We start from the raw sequence: 26116 nt of genomic DNA, 5'->3' as shown, positions 1-26116 counted from the left end.
GGATCGCTTGAGGCCAGGAGTTCAACACCAGCCTGAACAATACAGTAAGACCCCGTCTCTACAAAAAATAGAAAAATTAGCTGGGCGTGGTGGCATGCACCTCTATTCCCAGCTACTTGGGCAGCTGAGGCAAAAGAATCACTTGAGCCTAAGAGTTTGAGGCTGTAGTGAGCTATGATGATGGCACTGCACTCTAGCCCAGGCAACACAGTGATACCCTGTCCACTCAACTGCCAAAAAAAGACTCAAGTATCATCTCCCCACAGATGCCTTCTTTGACTGCCTCCTCTTTCTGCTCCCACTATAACCAGAGTAGCTCTTTTATCTACTTCATTCACTGGTCTTCCACACAAAACTTTTCATCTAAAAGGTGGTTCATATATATCCTTAAACAAAATGTCTGAAAACTAGAGGTTATGGGAAAAAAACAGAAGTTGGCAGACCTCAACTCTAGTCCTAGATCTGAAACAATTAGATAGAAAAGCCACTTGTCCTCTTCAGGGCACAATTTCTCATCTGTTAAACACCTAATACATACACATAAACACACATGTGCATGTGCACACATGCACCTGGGCTATTATTCTATAAAGGTACTTTCACTTCTAAATTTTACAAAAATGGGAAAGCACACAGGTTCCCTCTTTCTCCTGTGACACCAGATATCACAACCTAGGTATGGTTAAAGTGGCTGCCTTCTTGGTTCAGAAACCACATGGCTTTTTTTTCCTCCCCTTTGGAACCATTCAGTCTTTGTACCAGTACATTCCATAAACTTTCTCTACAGGATGTTAGACCTGATGGACTTGGCTTCTGGAGTAGAAGAGTAGATGAGATGAGATGACAGCAAGAAACAACCACCAGGAATCCCCATCCCTTTTCTCAAAAATGCCAGAGAAATAACACACTGACTTTATAGAACAAATGGTTTTGGAGGGAAACATTAGTTCCTACTCCAATGCCACCTGTCCAAATCTCCATTAAGAATGACCCAGGACAAGGAAACCAGGTATGCCATTATGGTCCTAAGTGGACTTCTCAGGAATCAGAGCTAGTTAATGAGGATAGATTCGTTTATTCTCCATCTTCCTCTACCACATATCACTGAGTACATACTATGTCTTGTAAAAGGAAACCCTAACATCCATTAATACTAGGACTCAAAATCTGGGATGTTAGAAACAGGATTAAAGGGCAGGTTCTGAATAAGAATGCTATGGGTAGGAAAATCTAGAATTTTTAACCAAAAGGGATAAAAAAAAAACAGTTTGTGAGGGCATTAATCTATTTACTGAAAGGTTTTGAGATCAAAGCCAGGCGTGGTGATGCGCACCTATAGTCCCAGCTACTTGGGAGGCTGAGGCAGGAGGAACACTTGAGCCCAGGAGTTTAAGACCAGCCTGGGTGACACAGTGAGACCATGTCTCAATTAAAAAAAAAAAAAAAAAGGCTGAGATAGTCTGATGGAAGGACTACCTACCTGATTAAAAGTGGGAGGGGGGGGAGGACCAGGTGGGGGTGGAGGGGGAGGAGGAATTGGCATCCTTGCCCTGTTCCCAGTTGGCACTGCTCTCTCTCCGTCTTTATTTGCAGCTTTAGGTCACTCATATACCTACAAATGAAACAGAAATTTGTAAGAACAACTTTATCATTACAGACAATGAATGACCAGGAGAACTAGAAGACTGGGCATTACTGAACACTTCATCTTCTAGTTCTACCGTGATACAGTCCAGGGCTTCGTAAAGTTTTTCTGTAAAAGGCTAGATAATAAATATTTTAGCCTTAGTAGACAACAGATAGTCTCTGGTGCACATTTTTCTTTGTTTTGACAACCTTTTTTCCTTAATGTATAAACTTTTTACTTTTTAGACAAGTTTCAAGTTCACAGCAAACCTGAGTAGACACTGCAGAAAGTTCCCATATATCCCTATCCCCACATATGCATGACATCCCCTCCAAAGTGGTACATTTGTTACTGATGAATCTAAAGTGACACATCATCATCACCCAAGTCCAGAGTTCACATTAGGGTTTACTCTTGGTGGGTTTTGACAAATGTATAACATGTATCCACCATTGTAGTATCATAGAGTGTTTTCACTGCCCCAAAAATCCTGTACTCTGCCTATTCATCCCTCCCTCCCCCCAACTCTAGGCTACCAGTGATCTTTTTACTGTCTTCACAGTTTTCCTTTCTCAAAATGTCATATAGTTGAAATCATACACTACATAGCACTTTCAGGTTGGCTTCTTTCACTCAGTAACATGCATTTAAGTTTCCTTCATGTCTTTTCACGGCTTGATAGCTCATTTCTTTTTAGCACTGAGTAATATTCCATCGTCTAGATATGCCACAGTCTTTAGCCATTCACCTACTGAAGGATATCTTGGTTGCTTCCAAGTTTTGGCAATAATGAATAAAGCTTCTATAAACATTTGTGTGCAAGTTTTTGTGTAGACAAAAGTTTTCAACTCATTTGGGTAAATACCAAGGAGTGTGATTGCTGGATCATATGGTAAGAGTATGTTTAGTTCTGTAAGAAACTGTCAAACTTCTTCCAAAGTGCTGTACCATTTTGCATTCCCACCAGCAATGAATGAGAGTTCCTGTTGCTCCACATCCTTGCCAGCATTTGGTGTTGTCAGTGTTTTGGATTTTGGCCACTCTAATAGGTGTACAGTGGTATCTCATTGTTGTTTTTTTGTTGTTGTTGTTGTTGTTGAGACAGAGTCTCACTCTGTTGCCGGGGCTAGAGTGCCGTGGCACCAGCCTAGCTCACAGCAACCTCAAACTCCTGGGCTCAAGTGATCCTCCTGCCTCAGCCTCCCGAGTAGCTGGGACTACAGGCATGTGCCACCATGCCCAGCTAATTTTTTCTATATATTTTTAGTTGTCCAGCTAATTTCTTTCTATTTTTTTGGTAGAGATGGGGTCTCGCTCTTGCTCAGGCTGGTCTCAAACTCCTGAGCTCAAACGATCCGCCCACCTCGGCCTCCCAAGTGCTAGGATGACAGGCGCGAGCCACCACGCCCGGCCTCATTGTTGGTTTAATTTGCAATTTTCTAATGACTTTTTTTTCTTCTTTTTTTTGAGACAAGGGCTCACTCTGTTACTTGGGCTAGACTGCAGAGGCTTCATCATAGCTCAATGCAAACTCAAACTCCTGGGGCTCAAGTAACCCTTCTATCTCAGCCTCACAAGTAGTTAGGACTACAGGCACGTGTCACCACACCCAGCTAATTTTTAAAAAAGATTTTGTAGAGACAGCGTCTCATTCTGTTGCCCAGGCTGGTCTTGAATTCCTGGCCTCAAGTACTCCTCTGTCCTGGCCTGCCAAAGTCCTGGGATTACAGCCTCTAATGACTTATGATGTTTAATATCTTTTCATATGCTTACTTGCTATCTGGTTATCTTCTTTGGTGAGGTGTCTGTCTAGATCTTTTATACGTATTTTTAATCAGGTTGCTCTTATTTTCTAATTGTTGAGTTTTAAGAGCTCTTTGTATATTTTATTTTATTTATTTATTTATTTTGAGACAGAGTCTCACTCAGAGTGAGTGCCGTGGCGTCAGCCTTGCTCACAGCAACCTCAAACTCCTGGGCTCAAGCAATCCTACTGCCTCAGCCTCCCATGAAGCTGAGACTACAGCCATGCGCTACCATGCCTGGCTGATTTTTTATGTATATATTTTTAGTTGTCCAGCTAGTTTCTTTCTATTTTTTTTTTTAGTAGAGATAGGGTCTTGCTCTTGCTCAGGCTGGTCTTGAACTCCTGAGCTCAAATGATCCGCCTGCCTCGGCCTCCCAGAGTGCTAGGATTACAGGCATGAGCCACCACACCTGGCCTCTTTGTATATTTTAGATAACAGTCTTTTTTCAGAAATGTCTTCTGCAAATATTTTCTCCCAATCTGTGATTTGTCTTCTCATTTTCTTGATTTTTACAACCTTTTAAAAGTATAAAACCATTCTTAGTTTGTGAGCCACACAAAAACAGGCCATGGATCAGATCTGACTCATGCGCCAAAGTTTATTGACAGCTGGTATAGTCACATCCCTGGAATCTGACCAGAGCATAAATACCATATGAGAAATTGGCCATTTATTAGGTCACAAAACACTTCACACCCAAAAACTATACAGCTGTCCCTCTGTTAGAGTCTGTAAGTAATCGTGCTTTACAGAGGCGATTAAAACCAGGGAATTGACTTACCTAAGACATTAAAGTAAGGGGCAAAGATAAGACTAGAACACAAGAATAATGACTGTTCCCAAAAAGCTGTCCCAAGAAAATCTCATTTTTGACCTCCCCCAAAATGGAAGCCAAAATAACACGGCCACCATGAGAACAACTTACAAATGACAAGAAAAGTTCAAGATAGGGTAACCAACCTCACCAATCAATCCATGGAAGAACTGCTTCTAAACAAGATGACTTATGAGATTAAAGCATGACAAAATTCACAGGTAGCCCTAGCATAGATGGGAGACCATGTATACCAAGCCAAGTCTAAAAATAAAACTAGCATGGCAGCCCACTGGGGAAGGCCTGGTGAACTCCTTACAGGGGTGACCAAAACTCCTCTGAGAATACTAGAGCTAACAACTTAAACAATTCTCTCAATTCCCTGGGAATGATGAAAGGACAAGGAAAATACTGCAAGGGTTCTATCAAACCAGGAACCTTTGCAGGAGAGTAGAATCTGATCAGAAATGTGACTGCGAAAGTGTTCAAAATCCTAGTCCCTGCTAGTGTAATGCCACTATAGGCTGGCTGACCAACAGAGCCACTTGCTCCAACCACAAAGAACTGAACAGTACTTTGGCTAGGTGGCCCCTATGGGGACTGGTATCTGAACTCACTTCAAGAAACAAGCAGCTAACTTCCCTCCAAGGGGAATATCTTCTCATTTCTGATTTAAAAGCTAAGTGCTGTCCTTCTTTGCCAGGGACCTAATACACTAGGCTTTAAAAATTGATCAAAACAGGTGGGACACAGTGGCTCATGCCTGTAATCCTAGCACTCTGGGAGACCGAAGTGGGAGCATAGCTTGAGGTCAGGAGTTCGAGACCAGCCTGAACAAGAGCAAGACACCATCTCTACTAAAAAAAATAGAAAAAAATTAGCCAGGCAACTAAAAATAGAAAAAATTAGCCAGGCATGGTAGCACATGCCTGTAGTCCCAGCTACTCAGGAGGATTGCTTGAGCCCAGGAGTTTGAGGTTGCTGTGAGCTAGGCTGATGTTACTGCACTTTAGCCTAGGCAACAGAGTGAGATTCTGCCTCAAAAAAAAAAAAAAAAAAAAAATTGATCAAAACAGTAACTCCTCATAAGCAGAACATTTATCACCAGGGGGTAAATTTTTAAAATAAACACAAGAAGTAGGGGAAAAAAAAAAACTTTCCTCTCTTTGAATGCCCTGCTTTACTATGCCCACTCTACTCCAAAGCTCCCACAGCACTCTCAAAGAAAGCTAGCAGGAAACAAACATTTTCAACTCATTTCAGTCACCTCAGTTCCTGCCTTTTCTGGGTTTCTAGTTCTATCAACCATTGGCTACTGCCATAGCTGAAATGATCTCCTAGAATAACCTGAAAACAATTCAGACAAGTCCCTAACTCTTTCCATGTTCACAGATGATCCAATCTACATGCTACAAGGTAAGTAATGACCTTAAGGAACAATCTTAAGCCTGACAGTAAGCTCCACTTATTTAAGCAAAGCAGGAATTCTCTAGCAAGGCAACCCCTTTTTTTTTAAAGCAACCCACAGGATAAAAGCATTAATATATTACACAGTTAAAGATGGCTTCATAAAATAGGCTCAATTCAAATTCCCATTTCAAAATAGATTCATCAAAGAAACATCACCTTGATCAAGTGACCAACTTTAGTGCTGACTACCCATAGCAGCCCTCAAACTTTCACAATGCAGTCCCATTAGTGACATTAATTATATAATGATATACTACAGATTATTACCCTGCCCATTTTACAGATGAGGGCACCAAAGCCCCAAGAGTGGGAGTGCCTGCACGTACACTAGAGAGAATAAAACTGACCAAAGGGCAACTGCCAACACTCAGGAGTAAACTACAGAGTTAGGACTCATATCCAGGTCTCTCAATGCCTTTCCTTTCACTAATTACCATGGGGAAAACAAAAAAACAAAAAAGTTCCCTGTAAATATTTACTACTATTATTTCCCAAATGAAATTCAACTCATTCCAAAGTTCTTAGTGAGTGAATACAAACAGTTCTCTATATGTTTCCAAGAACAGCCCAATTTATCTAAATTCAAATTAGCACTTGGCTAGTGTTAAAAATTAAAACCACCTTCCTTTCCCTGAAAAATCTCCAAAAGAAGCTTCTGTTTAAATCAATTTAAGACTAATACAATTGCTAATCCAATGCAGAGGGTGTACTCTGAGAACTGCTTTGAGCTAAAAATAAATGAACCAAAACAATTCATAAAGTTTTATGACAGAAAGACAAATTTCACTAACCAACTATGTTTAATCAAAGTAGAAATTCAGGCCTTCTGGAAGCGCAGTCTATTGCAACAGTGAGAATCCAATAGTCTTGAAGTTAAACCTAACATTAAACTTAACAAGAATGTTCCTTACAGAATTTTAAATATTTCCTTTCTGATCTATTAAATTAGAACTATAAACCTCACCATCTGTGCTCTTCAGCGTCCTTGATATTCAAAAATATTTTGAGGTTACCTCTAGTTCAGCAACACAGTAATTCTCATTCCTTTCTTAAGCCTCTCCATCTTAAAAACCATGATATTATAAGCTTTTCACATCCTAAGGAATCAGTTTCTTGGAAATAAACCAGAGAGTATTACTCCACATCTTCCTGATGTCAAACTCATCACAGAATTCAGAGATAAGTCTTCATAAAACTCCAGTAATGCACTTTTAAAAAGTGCTTCCTTCTATTCCTCAAAAGTCAAAACCTATTTTTCTATTCAGTTTCCCGATGTTTACCTCCAAATATTCCTACATTTTAAAAGCAGGAGACTTCCTTAGTACAAAGACACCAACTATAGCCGCCTTTTACATTGATAAATGGAGAATCCAATTTAGTTGCTGCTTTTCATACTCTTAAAATTATCTAAGAGGTATCCTAGTTACCAGTACAATCTGGGGCCTTTATTTTATACAAATGGCATTCTGCTGCTATAAAACTCAGGTTTCAATTGCAAATCATTTTAAAAAGAATCAAAAATCAAGAAAAATTCTAAATCATAATGCCATCTTCTACTTTCATGCCTACTTTCATGTAACAGGACTTTCCTTTGATCTCCATTTTGATTACAAAGTAAATTACAGCATTTGTATCAAAGTACCCAATACAATCCCACAGGGGAAAGAAATTGACCTTAAAAAATAGACTGCCTCCCTCACTCCAGCAGTCTCTACATCCCCAGTCCTGCCTTACAAGAATCAGTCACATGAATAGGAACTTGAAATGTCAACAAGAAAATCACCTTCCTTCTTTCTTAAATACATGTTCAATTATTTAACACCCTATTAAATCTTTACTCAATACAAAGAAATGATCCTCTCGAAAGATCACAATACTCTGCCTATTCTGTCTCCAGACAACCTAGAGAAGACAGTTGTGTCTTCAAGAGGAAAAGGTACCAGACACTCCCCACAATGGAATTTTTCTGATCCTATAGTTCAAATCATCTCTAAGAGTATCACAGATGGAACATAAATGTTTGGCAGAAAGAGAAAGGCAGCTGCTCTAGGACAAAGAAAGTCATATAACAGAGAACGGAGTTTTTGTTTAGTTATTCTAATCCCAACCAGAAGGAACTAGAGCTTTGCCTAATGTGGCTTCATTAACCCAGTTAGGTAGGTGGCAAGATTTTAAGCGTGGACACTAAAAACCCACTGAGGGCTTTTGGGTGAGGTGGGAGGATCACTTAATGCTAGGAGTTTGAGACTAGCCTGGGCAACATAGCAAGACTTTGTCTCTACAAAAAATAAGAAAAATTAGCCAGGCATCATGGCATATGCCTGTAGTCCCAGCTACTCAAGAGGCTGAGGCAGGAGGATTGCTTGAGCCCAGGAGTTTGAGGTTGCAGTGAGCTATGACCATGCCACCGCACTCTAGCCCAGGCAATAGAGCAAGGCCCTGCCTCAAAAAATAAAAAATAAAAATAAAAACTCGCTGATGAATCAGTCTGTTCACAACCTTTCCATACAACCACCAATCCCAGAAACATTCACATCAAACAAGAAGTTGAAAGTGAACAAGTCCATTTTGTATATTTCTCAACGAGGTTTTAGTCAAACAGTTTACAGCAAGAAACCAAGGGTAACTGTAACAAATGAAAATAAGTAAAAATTGAATGAGTAGGTTTTGTTAAAACTGGATTCTAAATTCAACAGCAATTATACTCCATTCTGATAAGTACTTAACTACTGAATCAACTAACCCTTTGGTGCCCCATCAGTACCAGTAGACATTATCCTAAGAATTAAATTTTGGAGGAATATGTCATACATTTACATGCATTTTACTCAATGAGCTCTTAAGCACAGACAGCACCGTACCTTTCCATAGTTTTCTCCTATTATTCAACAACTTAGAAGATACTCAATAGTCACTTGTTGAATAGAACAAAAGCAAATTTAAGAGTAGGAGTCTCTAAAAGAGCAAGCAAATCTGAGTAAAAGAAAACAGCAGTGAAAGAACGATCAACATGCCAGAAACAGAAAAGACAGAAGAATGGAGATATCTATGAAAAGAGGAAACGAAGAAACACAAAACTATGCACACAGTTCAATGTTCCAAAAACTTTTAATTTGCTGGATTCATTCATTCATCTATAATACAATTAAGTATCCACCACTTAATCCATTCAATAAACATTTATTAAGTACCCAGTAGGTGCCAAGGCATTGTTCTAGGACAATGGCTCTCAACCAAGGGTGATTTTGTACCCTGGGAGATACTTGGCAATGTCTAGAGACATGTTGGATTGTCACAACTAGGGTAGGAGGTGCTACTAGCATCTAGGTGATAGAAACCAAGGATGCTGCTAAGCATCCTCCAATGCAAAGGATAGCCCCCCACAACAAAGAATTATTCGGTCCACAATGTCAATAATGCTGAGGTTGATAACCCCTGTTCTAAGGAAGCTGAATAAGACAAGTTTCTACAATCTTGGAGCTTACATTCCAGTGGAAGAGATAAACAAGGAAACGTATAATCCCAGTATCTTCGTTACTGATAAAAGGAGTGAAGAAAAAGAGAGAGAATCATAAAAACAGAGTGTAGGAATAAGGTAGAGTGTTTTGTTTTTTAAGTTATGGGGGGGTGGGTCTCACTACGTTACCCAGGCTGGCCTCAAACTCCTAGGCTTAAGCAATCCACTCACTTCGGCCTCCTGAGTAGCTGGGACTACAGGTACCCAACACCATGCCCAATTTGAGTGTTTGGTTGTTTTTTTTTTAATTATTACGGGTACATAACAGTTGCACATATTCATATGGTGCAGGTGATATTCTAATAAAGGCATATAATGTGTAATAATCAAATCAGGGTAATTGGGGTATCCATCACCTCAAGCATTTATCATTTCTTTGTGTTAGGAACACTCCAATTCTGCTCGTTAACTTGTTAACTACAGTCACTTTGTTGTGCAATCAGATGTTGTTCATTCTATCTATCTAAGTATATTTTTGTACTCATTAACCGTCCCCACTCTATCCCCCACTCCCCACTACCCTTCCCAGTCTCTGGTAACCATCATTCTACTCTCTGTCTCCATGACATCAATTGTTTTAACATTTAGCTCCAACATGTGAGTGAGAACATACAAGATTTATCTGTCTGTGCTTGGCTGATTTCACTTACCATAATGTTCTTCAGTTCCATCCATGTTGTTGCATATGACAAGATTTCATTCTTTTTTACAGCTGAATTATATTCTACTGTGTATATGTACCACATTTTCTTTATCCATTCATCCACTGACAGACATTTAGGTTGATTTCAAATCTTGGCTATTGTGAGTAGTGCTGCAATAAACATGGGAGTAGAGGCTGGGCGTGGTGGCTCACGCCTGTAATCCTAGCACTCTGGGAGGCCAAGGCAGGAGGATCTCTCAAGGTCAGGAGTTCAAGACCAGCCTGAACAAGAGTGAGACCCCATCTCTATTAAAAATAGAAAGAAATTAGTTGGACAACTAAAAATATATAGAAAAAATTAGCCGGGCATGGTGGCATATGTCCGTAGTCCCAGCTACATGGGAGGCTGAGGCAGAAGGATTGTTTGAGCCCAAGAGTTTGAGGTTGTTGTGAACTAGCCTGATGCCACAGCACTCTAGCCTGGGCAACAGAGCAAGACTCTGTCTCAAAAAAAAAAATATGGGAGTAGAGTGCTCTTTTAGATAGGGTTGCAGGGAGAGGGTCCAGGGAGAGGGTACCTCCCAAGAAGTCTCTCCATGAGCAGATATGAACATCTAGGGAAAGAACATTCCAAAAAGAAATAATAGCAAGTGAAAACCCCCTGACATATAGATGTGCTTGCTGTATTAGAGAACTAGTAAGGCGGCTAGGACAACTAGAACAGCGTGAGAAGATATGAAATCTAAGGCCTTATAGGCCATCCTCCAAATTCAAAAATAGTATCCTTCTCCATCCAATACGTCTGTACTGTAATACCAAAGAAGCTTACACGAACCAATAGCTTCACACCCAAAGTAAACCAGAAGTTCAATCAGTGATCTCATTAATCCCACAGACTCTACTTGATCTCTTGGCTTAAGCACAGCTAGCGACCCAAGTACTAACTGGAAGGCTTCCAGGGTTAAAAGTCACCTGATGGTAATCTGCCTCCTTGTTCACCAGTCCTTCAACTTTGCTCCTGAAAAGCAGTACAGTATGAGGAGGTAGAAGTTCATTACCAGAGTGACATAATGACATCCAGGGGGTAGAGAACCTGTGGCCTTAAGGCAACATGTGGCCTTCTAGGTCCTAAGTGCGGCCTATTGACTGAATCCAAAGTTTACAGAACAAATCCTTTCATTAAAAAAGGTGCCACAGAAAAAGACGAAGCTATTCTTGCTTCCTTTGGTGCTTAAAAAAGAACAATCTTGAAATCAGAAGGCTGCAGGTTCCCCACACCCACCAGACTAACAAACAGCAGGAATCATACAGGTTCCTATAATTACATGGAAACCGATGTCAACAAAGAATTAAGAACATGCCTGCATGTGTTTTAGGACAGACTATAGTAGAAGGTGTCCACTAAACCATTTCTGGTCTCTCTAAAATACAAGGAAACAGACTAGACTAACTTTCATTGTCTACATATTTTACCACCACCACTCCAAAAAAAGGCTTTACATAGTTCACAGCTCTCTTCTCTCAATGAGGGTGTTACCTCCTCCTTGAAATTCAATTCAGTAAAACCTTTGGTAAAATAGATTTCTATCACGTGTAGAGATGGAATTAATTAAAATTCCAAAGTTACATATTGCTGGGCACGGTGGTTCATGCCTATAATCCCAGCATTTTGGGAGGCCAAAGTGGAGGATCGCTTGAGCCTAGAAGTTTGAGACCCAGCCTGAGCAACATAGCGAGACCTCGTCTCTACAAAAAAAATTTAAAAATTAGACAGACACAGTGGCTTGTGCCTATAGTCCCAGCTACTCAGGAAGCTGAGGCAGAAGGATGAACTGAACCCAGGAGTTTGAGGTTGCAGTGAGCTACAATGATGCCACTGCACTCCAGCCTAGCCAATAGAACCAGACAATGTCTCCAAAAAATTCCAAGGTTACTTGAAGGGAAAAAATTTGTCCAAGTACAGAAACTTTTCATCACGGAAATTCAACTATGCAGCAAATCTGATTAATCCAACAAGTAACAAAAATAAATAAATCACCTACTCAGGAGGCTGAGGCAGGAATATCATTGCTTGAGGCCAGAAGTTAAAAATCAGCCTGAGCAACATAGCAAGATCCCATCACTACAAAAAATTTTTACAAATTATCCAAGTGTGGTGGCAGATGCCTGTAGTCCCAGCTTCTCAGGAGGCTACGGTAGGAGGATTGCTTGAATCCAAGAGTTGGAGGCTGCGGTGAGCTATGATCGAGCCATGGCACTCCAGCTATGATAGAGACTCTGTCGCCCAGGCTGGAGTGCTGTGGCATCAGCCTAGCTCACAGCAACCTCAAACTCCTGGCCTCAAGCAATCCTCCTGCCTCAGCCTCCCGAGTAGCTGGGACTACAGGCATGCACCACCATGCCTGGCTAATTTTTTCTGTATGTATTTTTAGTTGTCCATATAATTTCTTTCTATTTTTAGTAGAAAAATTTTTCTATTTTTAGTAGACCAGCTCAGGCTGGTCTCGAACTCCTGAGCTCAAACGATCCACCCGCCTCGGCCTTCCAGAGTGCTAGGATTATAGGCGTGAGCCACCGCGCCCGGCCAAAAAAATTTTTTAAAAATCACATACCCATCATGAATATTTAAACTGAAAATCCTAGGACTTCTACAACAAACTAAACCTGGATGTTTTACTCTTTAGATAAACGATTTTTCAAGGTCATAAGCAGCACACAACCCTGAAAGAGAAAATGAAGGAGGCAGAGGATATATGACTATACTGTATGACGAAATCCTTTTAAATATAATTCCTCTAATAAAAACATAACAATGCACCCCAATAATGCAGCTTTTCCCCCTAATATGATTCTTTCCTCTTGTCTCAGATTTTTTTTAAGCCAGTCAAATTTAGCAGTGGGGGGCTGTATACCAACTTTAGTGACACAAGTGCTAATAACTTCTGATAAGCCATTACCATCAGATCAGCCCCAGATTATTTCTTAAAAGCCCCAAAAATGTAAATTCAGAAGTCTACTTATTTATATACTACTTTATGTGGTAAATATTAGATACCACTTGTTATTCCCAGACACAGAGCAATCCAAGAGCCAAGTCCTCTCATCTAAAATGATGACAAATCAATGAGAAGTCCACTCATGTGTTCAATTACATAACCACAGCTGCAGCGAATAGCTTCATAAAAAAAGATGACTAGAGATAACTAATGCAAGAGCAATGTAAATTAAATGTCTGAAAATCATCCAAAACAGAATCAGGGAAAGACCTCACCAAACATCCCCAACCCCTACCCCACTCCACCCCAGGCAAAAAGAAAATTCTGTGATCCTGGAAGTACTAGGAGGTGAGGGGACACATACAGAAAATAGCCAATTGCAGTAAATCAGTAATAGTTCAAAGTAATACCTTGTAACACATTCAATGATCAATAATCAATGAGATAATAATACTTTTTATTTAGCATTGATTTTGCGACTTTGTTCACCAAAACTGTTTCGATGGAAGTTGTAAAATATATTAGAGCTGTCTTTATAGAGCTGCTCGTCTTAGAATGCAAATCAACTCTGTGTCAGAGCCAACATAGTTTCCTTAGGCTGTATTTTCGCTAATAACAGCCACAAGATTTCCAAGAACTGAGAACTAGGGTGCCACAGCTGGCCTCTGCAACATTTCTAAGACGAGCACTATTTGCCTCCTTATCTCCAAGCAATTCACAGCCACCAAGAAGCAGCTGCAACACATTTCCAGATGCTTTACAGACTGGCAGTAAAAGATACAACCATTTTTCCTTTCAAGGCCTAGGAATCTATAATACAAAAGGAGAAGAAAATGAAGAAAATATTGGGAAGTTAAAAACAAACTTCAAATCCAATGCTTTAATATCTCCAAAAATGATGCCACATAAATCCAAGGCATATGATTGGTACATCTGTTTTCAAAGCCTGAGTTAATTTTCCATTTCACTAAAAACATTAACAGATTCCTGGATTTAGATAGTGAAATGAATGCAGAGAGTAGCTCAATGTTCATAACTAGTATTTCCTCCCCACCCACACATCCCAGGAACTGGTGGGTTTAGAGATGTTGGCTAAAAAAATGGAGTCACACAAGGCCAAAGTTATTACCATCAGCCAGCATTTAACACTAGAGAAGAGGGAAGTTAATTAGATGAAAGACGCACATTCTAATTTAGAAATCCAGACCAAAGCTAGACAGACTACAACGGAATCTGAATACAAAAGTAATATTAGGGGAAGCCTAAGGAGCTTGCCATGAAGATGTAAGAAGGCATTAATGGTTTAGAAAGATCATCTATTGCAGAGTTTTCAAACTTGCCTGAAAATAAGACACAGTTAGGGCATTTGTTTAAAAAAAAAAAAACAAAAAAACAAAACAGGATCCCTGGGCCCTAATCCAGACCTACTAAAATCAGTTTTCTACAAGAATGATCTGGTAATCTGTACATTCAACAAACACCTTAAGTGATTCTTGGTGTTAGGGGAGTCTGGGACACTGTTCTACTACTAATCAACTGCAAAGACACTATGGTTTCTGAATAGGTATCGGCAAGTTAAAGCTGATGAACATATTTGTCAAACAGGATAGATACATACTAATCAATATTCCCTGGCCGGGCTAATCTTAGCACTCTGGGAGGCCGAGGCAGGAGGATCGCTCGGGGTCAGGAGTTCAAGACCAGCCTGAGCAAGATGAGACTCCGTCTCTACTAAAAGTAGAAAGAAATTATCTGGCCAACTAAAATATATATATAGAAAAAATTAGCCAGGCATGGTGGCGCATGCCTGTAGTCCCAGCTACTGGGGAGGCTGAGGCAGCAGGATCGCTTGAGCCCAAGAGTTTGAAGTTGCTGTGAGCTAGGCTGACACCACGGCACTCACTCTAGCCCGGGCAACACAGCGAGACTCTGTCTCAAAAGAAAAAAAAAAAAAAAGAAATTAGCTGGACAACTAAAAATATATATAGAAAAAATTAGTCGGGCATAGTGGTTCATGCCTGTAGTCCCAGTTACTCAGGAGGCTGAGGCAGAAGGATTGCTTGAGCCCGGGAGTTTGAGGTTGCTGTGAGCTAGGCTGACGCCACAGCACTCTAGCCTGGGCAACAGAGTGAGACTCTGTCTCAAAAAAAAAAATAAGATAGAAAAATACAACAGAGAGTTCAAAGAAAAAGCTAAGGAAATTGAATGAGAGAAAAGAGTAAAAAATTGATAAGAAAAAAAAATTAAGAGGACCAACCTAGGAGTTTCACCATCCGGATAATAGCATTCCCAGAAAGGGAGAGGAGAGAAATAATTATCAAAGTGGGAATACATTATCAATATAAGAAATAATATAAGAAAATTTCCTAGAAAACATGGAAATAAGCTTCCAGACTGAAAAGGCCCACTGAATGCTGAGTATGATGGATTTTTAAATAGCTGCACCAACGTACAATATGGTTGCATTTCAGAATAAAGATCCTAAAATCTTCCAGAGAAAAAACAGGTCCCATACAAACAATCTAGAATCAGAACAGCGTCAAACTTCATAGCATTACTGAACGTCAGAAGACCACAAAGGGCTTATACTTTCCAAAGAAATATGACCCCCAACATAAACTTTACATCTAGTCAAGCTACCAAGAAGTGTGAGAGTAGAAAGGAGATGATTCAGACATGCAGGGCCTGAAAAAAGCCCCACTCTCCACTGGACCCTTTACATAAAGCCTCTCTGGAAGAGGTGTTCCACTAATGTGTTCAGAAGGGATTTATACTGCTGTCAGAGTTTAGGTATGAATTAGTGATTGATATTCAATGAATCAAGCTAAAAAAAAAAAAAGGAAGGATGGAAAGAATGGCAATTATTATATCTAGGTAAAAATTGTACAAGGAAGTAAATGTAATATAATAACACAGACAATATATTGGGTGCTAAATTTTTTTCTTTTGGTAACATTCACCTCTACTTCCTTCTGGACACACCTGGAGGTAGGAGAGGGTGGAGGCCTGGTAACTACATTTCCCACAATCCTCTGTCAGTGGGGCGGTGGTTTAAATTCCACCAATGCAAGTCATTCATTCAAGATTTGGACAAAGGGAGAAAGGTAAATGCCATTACTGCTTCTCCAGTAGCAATGAGCAGGTGTGTGGCCTCAGAGAGATGGCAGACCTACAGTTTCCAGCAGTTTTCCAATGTTCTCCTAAAAATCACCTGCTTTGGTACTTAAAGGCAGCTAAGATTATTAATAGCAGCAGTTCCTTGAAATCCCTGCAACATGGCTTTGCCTGACCTGTGCTCTCCCAGACTTCCAATGGTTTTGTAAGCATTTAATATCCTCTTTGAAATACCAAGAATGATTTGTTTTCCTAATTGAACCCTGACATATAATACCAAAACATACAAAATATTGATTTAATCAAGATTATGATGTGTCTGTGTTAGGAGAATAGCAGGAAATGTTGATGGTAGGTAACAAGGGAAGAATGCAAAATCTTCATCTTCCATAGCACAAATTCAGTAAATAGTAGCTTAGAATGGAAAAAATCAGCTGGATACAATGGCTCATGCCTGTAATCCCAGCACTTTGAGAAGCTGAGATGGGAGGATTGCTTGAGGCCAGGAGCTTGAGACCAAGCTGGGCAACACTGTGAGACCCCTGTCTCTATTAAAAAAAAAAAAATTAGCCAGGTGTGGTGATACGTGCCTGTAGTCCCAGCTACTCCAGAGGCTAAGGCAGGAGGATCACTTGAACCGAGGAGTCTATCTGGGGGATACAGGAAAAAAAAAAAGTATAAGCATACTATGTAGAAATATGGATAATATACATCAGAAAAAAATACTGTAAGTATTAAAAGTAGTTAAGGACAAACAAGGAGAAATGGAGAATGGAGTAGCTGGGTTTTTTGTTTTTTTTATTATAAGCTTTGTAGTATTATTTGACTCTTTATGTATTCTTACTATTTTGACAAAAAGCAAATATTTAATTACTAAAAACCAAAAAATCCTAACACTGTATAAGCAAAACCACCATGTAAGCAGACTGAGCAAAACTGCAAAAAATAAGGTCAATACTGGATCTGTTACCAATGCAGGTAAGGAGAATAGAAAATCCCACACAAACCAAAACAAATTAAAAGGCATTATGCCCAATTCTAGAACCTGTGTCTTGACTCAACTCTAACGGAAGCAGGCTGGCTGATGTGACCTGAATCTCTGCCACAGCCTGTGTGAGTGTAACCACACAGTGATCACTGACCCCAGAGCTTACTCTAACAGAAGCCAAATATGTTAGCAACTTTCAGGCCACTATAACAAATCATAACCAAAATTAATTGCAAAGGTATGCACAAAAATAGAGGGATGAATCTTAAAATCAATTGCCTTACTCTTTTTTAGGTCTTGTTTTCAATTTAATGCAACTTTGAACAAACAAAAACAATCAACATCTGTTGTTAAAACATCTTTAGAAGTGCAAAGAAACGGTTAATTAGATTTAAAATGCTATTACAAGGCAGGCTGAAACCTAGTCACTGATGACCAAAAACAGCTCTTCTCACATTTAAGCTAGCTGGATCTCATATTACCAGCTTCCAACCTCCATAAGCCACCCTTCATTTGCACACCTCAGATATAAAAGTAGAAAAGCATAAGCAGAGAATAGTCAGATGTAAGGAAAATCCAGTGATGACAATCTCCATTAAAAAAAGGCTTGAAAGCAGATGCTCCATAAAAACGTTGATGTAGACTTCACAGAGAGAGAAGTGTCATGCCTCATTTCAAAGATAACATATGAATCTCAACTCACCACAGATAATCTAATAACAAAGCTGTGACTTTCATTGTCGAGGAGTCTCTTCTTTCTCACTCTAATACCCTTAAGCCATAAGAAACACAGATGCTCCTTGCTGACATGCTAGAAAAATTTGCACATTTTCATTCCTTGATCACTAGTGATAGGCTGCTAAGTGAAGAGTGTACTTTAAGTTATGAAAGCAGGGCAAGCTGATCCAATTACACAAGAAAGGTACTAAATCAAACAGGGCCATCTGGGTTTTAAGTACTGTGATTTCTGCACAAAAGTCAAGAGACTTGTAGATAAAAATGCTTTCATATATTCAATTATAATGGCCCCTGGGCTACTGATTCATTTGCATGTCCAACAAGACTTATGCATCCAAGTCTTACATCGTGCTAAGACACATGGCCTAGATGACAGGTTTGACAGAATACTACATTCACCAGTTCAAAATAAGAACATCTGTGCTCTCTCCCTAGCCCCATGAGAATTATTAAAAAACAGTCAATATTCCCTAAAAGTAAATAGGTTTTCTGTTTCCTAAATAGCAGGTCTGGAAAACTAACAATCCCATCATCCCCTATAATCTAAGAACTGTTCCCCAATAATCCTAATCTCCAAACCAATTTCTAAAGTAAGATTCTAAAATTTTAAGACCTAATCCAGCCAACCAAGTTTAATTTGCAGAACCTATAAGAAATCCAGTCTAAAAGAATAGGCTTTATCCAGCAAAGTTCTTATAAAAAACATGCTCCATACTGCACAAGCATCAGATTTTTTTTTTTTTTTTTTTTGAGACAGAGTCTCGCTGTGTTGCCCGGGCTAGAGTGAGTGCCGTGGCATCAGCCTAGCTCACAACAACCTCAAATTCCTGGGCTCAAGCGATCCTACTGCCTCAGCCTCCCCAGTAGCTGGGACTACAGGCAAGCGCCACCATGCCCGGCTAATTTTTTCTATATATATATTTTAGTTGGCCAGATAATTTCTTTCTATTTTAAGTAGAGACGGGGTCTCGCTCTTGCTGAGGCTGGTCTCGAACTCCTGACCTCGAGCGATCCACCCGCCTCGGCCTCCCAGAGGGCTAGGATTACAGGCGTGAGCCACCGCGCCCGGCCTCAGATTTCTTTATGATACTGATTTCGACAACACTAGTAAATTAATACCTGTGCAAAGAACTGACAGAAAAAGACCTCAACTTTAGAAGTTGAGCTTAAAATTTGCTATGCTATTTATCTGTTTTTCGGGGAGCCCACACTCTCTGAAGCCTGGCCTCCTACCTTTCTGCTTCTTACTCCCTAAGCTCCACTCACACTGGAACGTCTTTCAATTCCTAAAAGTACCCATGTTCTTTCCCTCCTCATGCCCTTCACCTATGCCATTCCCTCTACCTCGAATAGTCTTTTGTCCTCCCCTCATCCTTTGGTTTCAGCCTTAAAAGTCAATTCCTCAGAAACCTTCCCTGACTGTCCTTCCCTCCAGTCAACCTTGGTTGCACTTCCCATTAGCTGTCTCCACAGCATTTACAGCAAGAGTAATTAATTACTTGTTTAATGAATGTCTTCCCCAGTAGACCACAACTGCCAAGAGGGCAAGGACTGAGTTAGCCTGTTCACTGCTGTATCTTCCAGCCCCTAGCACAGTGCTTAGCACGCAGCAGGAGCTCAAATATTCTTGTTGAATTAAATGAATAACAAACATCAAAAAAAAATGAGCTTCAGCAATTCTACCTCTAAGAATTTATCTTAAAGATACAATCACACATGCAGAGGGCCAAATATGTATGGTTATTCACCAGAGCATAGTTTGTGATAGCAAAGGACTGGGAACAGTTTAAATGTCTATCAGTATAGGGTAGGTGCCAAATATCATTATTGCTGATAGGGACTAGATGCCAAAACAGGTTTAAAAGCAAACAAAAAATGCAGAGAGTATTAACAGTATGCTACACTTGTTTTTTAAAAAAGCAAAAAATATATATATTCACTTTATATGCACATGGTATCTCTGGAAAGGACCTTAAGAAAAGGATAGTATTACTTACCTCTGGAGAGACAAACTGGGTTGATGGGAAGACAAAGGCAGATATCTGTATCGGAGGGTATTCACTATCTACTTTTTTACCTTTTAAATTTTGTATTATCAATTTAAAAAATAAAATTTGCTAAAAATGGTCCTGTCCTGTTATTCCTACAACAGTGACAAAAAGAGTTTAAATATCTCATACCTCGATCTTAGTCAACAAATGTCCTGCCTGCCGGCTGAGTGCTGGGAGAGTGGAAATGGAAAGAAGGAAAACTCACTTATTCACAAATCTCAGACATCTTACCCCATACTAGATTGTACCACTTTAGAAGAAAATTCCTTTTTTTGCAACCAACTGTCCCAATCTGAATACATATGGAGAATGTTTTTACCGTCATAAAGGATTATTGTGGGGGGGAAAAAAAGGATTATTGGATTCAGCATTCTCGTTAGCATAGAAAGTAGGTCAGTGAATCTGTACTGCGGAAATATCATAAATACTTACTAAAAACAAATTATTTTCACTGATGGGCCTCAAAATCCAAATGGAGCTCAATTTTGTCAATTTGAATCCATGAAGTTTAAGAAACTATAATCTTTTTGAAAATCAATTATAAGAATGGGCAGGAAATCTACACACATACCTTAAGATACATAGAACTGCCAAACTTCAAGACACTCTTTAGGAAAGAAAGCTCTGAGACTAGATTAAACATAAGTTCAATAATCAAATTTGTTACCACAATCGAAACCCTGGGCCAGAGTTAAAATCTTTGGATCTGAATCTGCTAGGTTCTCAAACCTGCATGTCAGGAACAGAATACTCTGGACTAATGATGGCAGGAAAAAGCTGAATCTAAGGCCACCAGCAAAAGGATTCGTTTTGGGGTTGGGACCACTGTCACATGTTACAAGAAATGATCTTCATAATCCACCGCAGGACCTATAGAAGACAATGTTATCTTCAACTAATTATTTCCTGAAAAAACAAAGGGGTATTTGCTAAGTAGAACACACTGTCAGCCACTCTAAACTGCTCTAACTTTGCCAAGCCTAAATGGCAAGTTAGGAACTAATTCCCGGCTCCCCAATTTGATAACTTACATAATTCTACAGGCTCTTTCTACATGCTAAGCCAAAATCTTAAGAGATTTAAGACTAACATAGACATTAGCAAATTAGTATCACCCTTTTTTCCTACTAACATTGTTTTTCCCTATAAAGTTCTCTTCAACACTTTTAGTGCCCCTCTATAAATAATATCAAGAAACACTTTATATTTTGCCTGTGGCTCCTCAGGCTCAAAGGCTTGGGAGTGGGGAAAGAAAAAAAGAAAAGTTGGAAATACTGTCTTCTCTTCCTCACTGCCCTGGACTTTCGCAGCTAGGCAAAGGCAATGATTCTGCATTTAATCACTAGAAGAATAAGAAACAGATTTGAATTTAAACGAAAGATAAAGGATTGCAAGAACACTCAGTAAAGACTACTGCCTCTATTTCTTTGCAAAGCAGCTCTCAGGATCTGCCAATGAACCTCATTTTGACATGGAACGCCCGATCCACTCTAATCCAGGGCATATCCCTCAAGACAGTCAGTCAACTGGAACTCTGCCAACTTCTGCTTGGGAGTTGTGCGAAGAACAGCAGCAACAAGAGCCTACTTTGAGAAGGAGATCAACAATCACACTCAAGAAGAAAAGAAGTTATTTGGCATAGAGATGCATGTTGCCAAAATGTTAGTCACAGCCTCAAGGTCCCAGTTTATGTCTCTGCAACTATTCTTTGCCTTGACAGAGTCCATTCTCTGACCCAGGAAACCAAGCTCAGCTTCTGTCACCCTCCCCATTTGAAGCAGTGAAGAATCCTTTCAATTTGGTAGTATCAAACTGTGACAGAGACAAGATGTCCACCAAAGACTAAAAAGGAGAGAAAAAAATGTGTAATTTGCCATTTTCCACTTAGGGCTGGCACAAGTAGAGCAATGGCAAAAAGAAAGGATAGGAAAAATGGAAAATCATTACAATACAGCAGCGGGCTATACCAACAGTCTGCCCAGGAGCTCTCAGCCTCCATAAGTTATCTCAAACCCCTCTTAAAAACAATTCAAAAAGGTCCACTGTAGGTTGAAATAACGACTTAATATTAAGCAGGTTTTTACCCCAAAAAATAAGTGAATATGCTTCATGGCCTGCAGCTCTTCCTGGGGTTAGTATGAAGACTGTGTTCTCCTCAAACAGCCTGAACCAACAGCCTGTGAATTTCAGAATTACTTCAGAGCCATAGGAAAACAGACTCAAGTGCACCAGGTTACTTTCCCAATCACAGAGCCCAAGAAGTCAAGAAAGAAACATTGGATAATTTCCTCTTCAACAGTCTCCTCTCTCTTCCCTCTTTCTTAAAAACCATCAGTAAAACTTGAAAACTCCACTGGTCTCCACACCTTCCACCCTCCCCTGCATTTCACCTTTGTGCTGACATAACGTAACTAATCAGTACCAACTAGGGTAAACAATATTGTGATAGCAAATGTGAATTACAATTAGAAACTGCCCCTTCTTTAGCAAATCCACGTCACACCTCAGAAATGCCAAGACTTTCAGGAACACTTCTAAGCTAAACAAGTTCACCTTTGGGCAAAGCGTTCAGAGGATCATGCCCAAAGAAAAAGCTAAAACAGGCCAGGTGCAGTTGCTCACGCCTATAATCCTAGCACTCTGGGAGGCCAAGACGGGAGTACTAACTGAGGCCAAGAAATTCGAGACCAGCCTGAAGAAGGGCAAGACCCCATCTCCACAAAAAATAAAAAAATAAAAATTAGCCCGGCACACACCTGTAATCCCAGCTACTCAGGAGGCTGAGGCAGGAGGATCACTTGAGCCCAGGAGTTTGAAGCTGCAGTGAGCTATGATGATGCCACTGCATTCTAGCCCAGGTGACAGAGTGAGACTCTGTCTCAAAAAAAAAAAAAAAAAAACCAATCTAAAACATTTCAATGGATTAACAATAAAGAAGCTAAAATTATACACTGCACAATGGGCTCCACCAACCAACAAGGTCACAGTGACTAGACCAAAACATAAGGCTCAACTGTCCAAAATATTATTTTCCAATGAATTCTTGAGGGTTCAGAAGAAGGTCAGTGCCTGTCAAGAGTAAGGTACAGATCGGGTGAGGTGGCTCACACCTGTAATCCTAGCACTCTGGGAGGTGGAGGAGGGAGGATGGCTTGAGCTCAGGAGTTCAAGACACCCTGCTCCCCCCACCCTCACAAGAGCAAGACCCCCATCTCTACTACAAATAGAAAAAATTAGCCAGGCATGGTGGCATGCACCCGTAGTCCCAACTATTCAGGAGGCTGAGGCAGGAGCATTGCTTGAGCCCAAGAGTTTGAGGTTGCGGTGAGCTATGATGGCACCACTGTACTCTAGTCCAGGCGACAGAGCAAGACTATCTCAAAAAAAAAAAAAGAGTAAAATACATTTGTCCCTTGGTATCAGCGGAAGATGGGTTCCAGTATCCATGCAGATACCAAAATCCATGGATGCTCAAATCCCTTATGAAAAACGGTGTAGTATCTGCATATAACCTATGCATATCCTCCCATATATTGTAAATCATCTTTAGATGACTTATAATACCTAACACTATTTAAATAGTTGTTGTATTGTATGGTTTAGAATTTAGACAAGAAAAGAGTTTGTACACATTCAGTACAGATGCAACCATCTATTTTTTTTCCTCAAATATTTTTATTTTATTTTTTTTTTTTTGAGACAGAGTCTCACTCTGTTGCCCTGAGTAGAGTGCTGTGGTGTCAGCCTAGCTCACAGCAACCTCACACTCCTGGGCTCAAGCAATCCTCCTGCCTCAGGCTCCCAAGTAACTGAGACTACGAGCATTTGCCCCACGCCCAGCTAATTTTTCTATTTTTAGTAGAGATGGGGTCTCACTCTTGCTCTGGCTGTTCTCCAACTCCTGAGCTCAATTAATCACCCCCCTCCGCCTCTCAGAGTGCTAGGATTACAGGCATGAGCCACCTCACCCAGCCTTTCCCTCAAATATTTTTGATGGGAGGTTAGTTGAATCCATGTATGCGGAACCCACTGACAGATATGGAGGGCCAACAGGTGGCTAGAAAATAAAACACTGCATTCTCCCACAGCCAACTGACCTCGTTCATCCCCAACTTTAACTTCCCTATCTTCATCTTGATGGCAGCCAACACAATGTAACACAATATGAAATTTCTGACTTCTAAAAGTTGACATTAAGAAGAATTAAAAAATTGAACATCTCTAGAATCAATGAAATTCAGGGGAAAAGAAAATTGAACATGCATCAAATCAAAACCAACTCTTCCCTGGCACAAAAAAAAAAAAAAAAAAAATGCAGCAAGGCTGACAAGAAAAAACTGAGAAAGACATGTCTTCTAAACATCAGTATCTCAATCTTGTTTTCAGAGATCACTTCTTTTTTTTTTTTTGAGACAGAGTCTCACTCTGTTGCCCGGGCTAGAGTGCCATGGCGTCAGCCTAGCTCACAGCAACCTCAAACTCCTGGGCTCGAGCAATCCTCCTGCCTCAGCCTCCCGAGTAGCTGGGACTACAGGTATGTACCACCATGCCCAGCTAATTTTTTCTCTATATATATGTTTTTAGCTGTCTGTATAATTTCTTTCTATTTTTAGTAGAGATTGGGTCTCGCTCTTGCTCAGGCTGGTCTCAAACTCCTGAGCTCAAACAATCCGCCCACCTCGGCCTCCCAGAGTGCTAGGATTACAGGCATGAGCCACCTCGCCTGGCCCAGAGATCACTTCTTTGCAACCACTTTAAAGATCCCATTTGGTTAACACGAGCTTTTAGAGACAGGGATGGACCAGACCTATATTTCAAAGGAGAAAAAATGAGAGCTTAATGATTTGTCTCAAAGTCACTTAGTAAATCCACAGATGGGCTAAAACAGCCTTTATTCCCTGAGGTTCTCTTCTGGTTTGTAAAAGAAGAAAAGAGTATACAACAACATTCAGGGCCAAGCACGGTGGCTCATGCCTGTAATCCTACCACTCTGGAAGGCGGAGGCGGAAGGATTGCTTGAGCTCAAGAGTTGGAGACCAGCCTGAGCAAGAGCGAGACCCTGTCTCTATATATAAAAAGAAAAAAAGAAAAAAACAGTAAGTCATTCAGAAATAAAAACTTTAAGGCAAAAATAACAGCATGAGAAAAAGAGGTGGGCCTTGGGAGAGCCCAAAGCAGTAATAGATTCAAGTCCCTTTAAAAATATGAATTCCATTACACACCAGCTTCTTCCAGCTCTTCATCCCAATGTTATCTTTTAAGAACTTTCCTTCCTGATCAGTAACTCAACCGTGCATATTGCCCAAGTTAAACACTTTAAGATTTCCATCTTCCCTCACTTCACACCGGCTTCAACATGAACCCTCAACTCCAGGCGGTCCGACGCGCATCTCAACACTTCTCAATCCAACTTTTAACTCAATTCCCATTCCCTCTCAGCTAACGCTCTCAAGATTCCCTCTAGTGTAAGCAGTTTCCCGAGTCATCCTCCCAACCATTGGTTTTCACCTAACTCAATCCCCAAAATGTCATACTGGCCTCCTCACCCACAGCATCCTGCTAATTAGCTGTTCCCAACAGGTCCTCCCTTCCTTGTCTCCCTTTTTGCGCACGACTACCTCGCTCCTCACCCAGAGTTGCCGCCTTACCTTACCCAACCCTTCAGGAGCCCTTATTTCCTGTCTCTCAAAAGCCCTCCTCCCCATTTTCACAGTCCGCGCTAGCCCCAAACCAATTCCCGACCACTCCTCCCCACGCCCATTCTCTTCCAGGTTCTTCAGACCCAGCCCCCAGGCCCCCGTCCCTCAGACCCCGCCCCCAGGACCCCTGTCCTTCCTCAGGCCCCTCCTCCAATTCCCCGTCTCTCCTCAAGCCCCGCCCCAAGCCCCCCTCCCCCGGCTCTCCCTCCCACTCAGGTCCGCAGGTCATTTCAGCGACGGACTCAGCTGCCCCAGCCTCTTTCTGACCTGGCCGCAGCAGCTCCGGGAGCAAATCCTCCGCCACCTCCGCTCCGGCTTGGTCCTGTCCCGCTCGCCCCCCGGCAGGCTCTCTTTCTCGCCGCCGCCGCCGCCGCCCCTTTTGCCAACCCGGAAATGGATCTGCTCCCACCGTCCCCAGCGTCCGCGAACAAAATGGAGGCGGGGGAAAAAGGAGGAGGGAGCAGAGTGAGAAGAGACACTAGACGCATGCGCCTCTCTAAAGCCCGCCCCCTGCTGGCGCACGTAAAGGCAGAAGCGGCCGGATCGGCAGCCATCTTGGGAAGGTCTCGAGGACTTCGCTTATCAGCTGAATGTCAGCTGAAAATCAGCGTTTGCAATTTTGGCTGCAGTTAGAATCACCTGGGAAGGTTT

The 26116-nt window shown here is 40.9% G+C and overlaps 1 protein-coding gene across 3 annotated transcripts in view; it reads right to left on the bottom strand.

Moving 5' to 3' along the window:
• Positions 1-25916, bottom strand: part of WIPF2 (WAS/WASL interacting protein family member 2) — a 47137-nt gene extending 21221 nt beyond the window's left edge. The window contains exons 1-2 of one of the 3 annotated variants that reach the window (XM_045526424.1): positions 25733-25916; positions 1481-1612 (exon numbers count right to left, since the gene is read on the bottom strand). In XM_045526424.1, the coding sequence (XP_045382380.1) occupies positions 1481-1543 (63 nt within the window). In that variant the 5' untranslated portion in view covers positions 1544-1612; positions 25733-25916. Of the gene's footprint in view, positions 1-1480; positions 1615-25732 lie in introns of those variants that run through there. The other 2 variants (XM_045526426.1, XM_045526425.1) reach the window with 2 other exon arrangements.
• Positions 25917-26116: the final 200 nt, after the last annotated feature.

The sequence above is a fragment of the Lemur catta genome, chromosome 15 (genome assembly GCF_020740605.2).
Source record: "Lemur catta isolate mLemCat1 chromosome 15, mLemCat1.pri, whole genome shotgun sequence".
NCBI classification, from domain to species: Eukaryota; Metazoa; Chordata; class Mammalia; order Primates; family Lemuridae; genus Lemur; species Lemur catta.
Note: the sequence above shows the minus strand (reverse complement) of the source record. Positions and strands in the feature narration are given on the sequence as shown.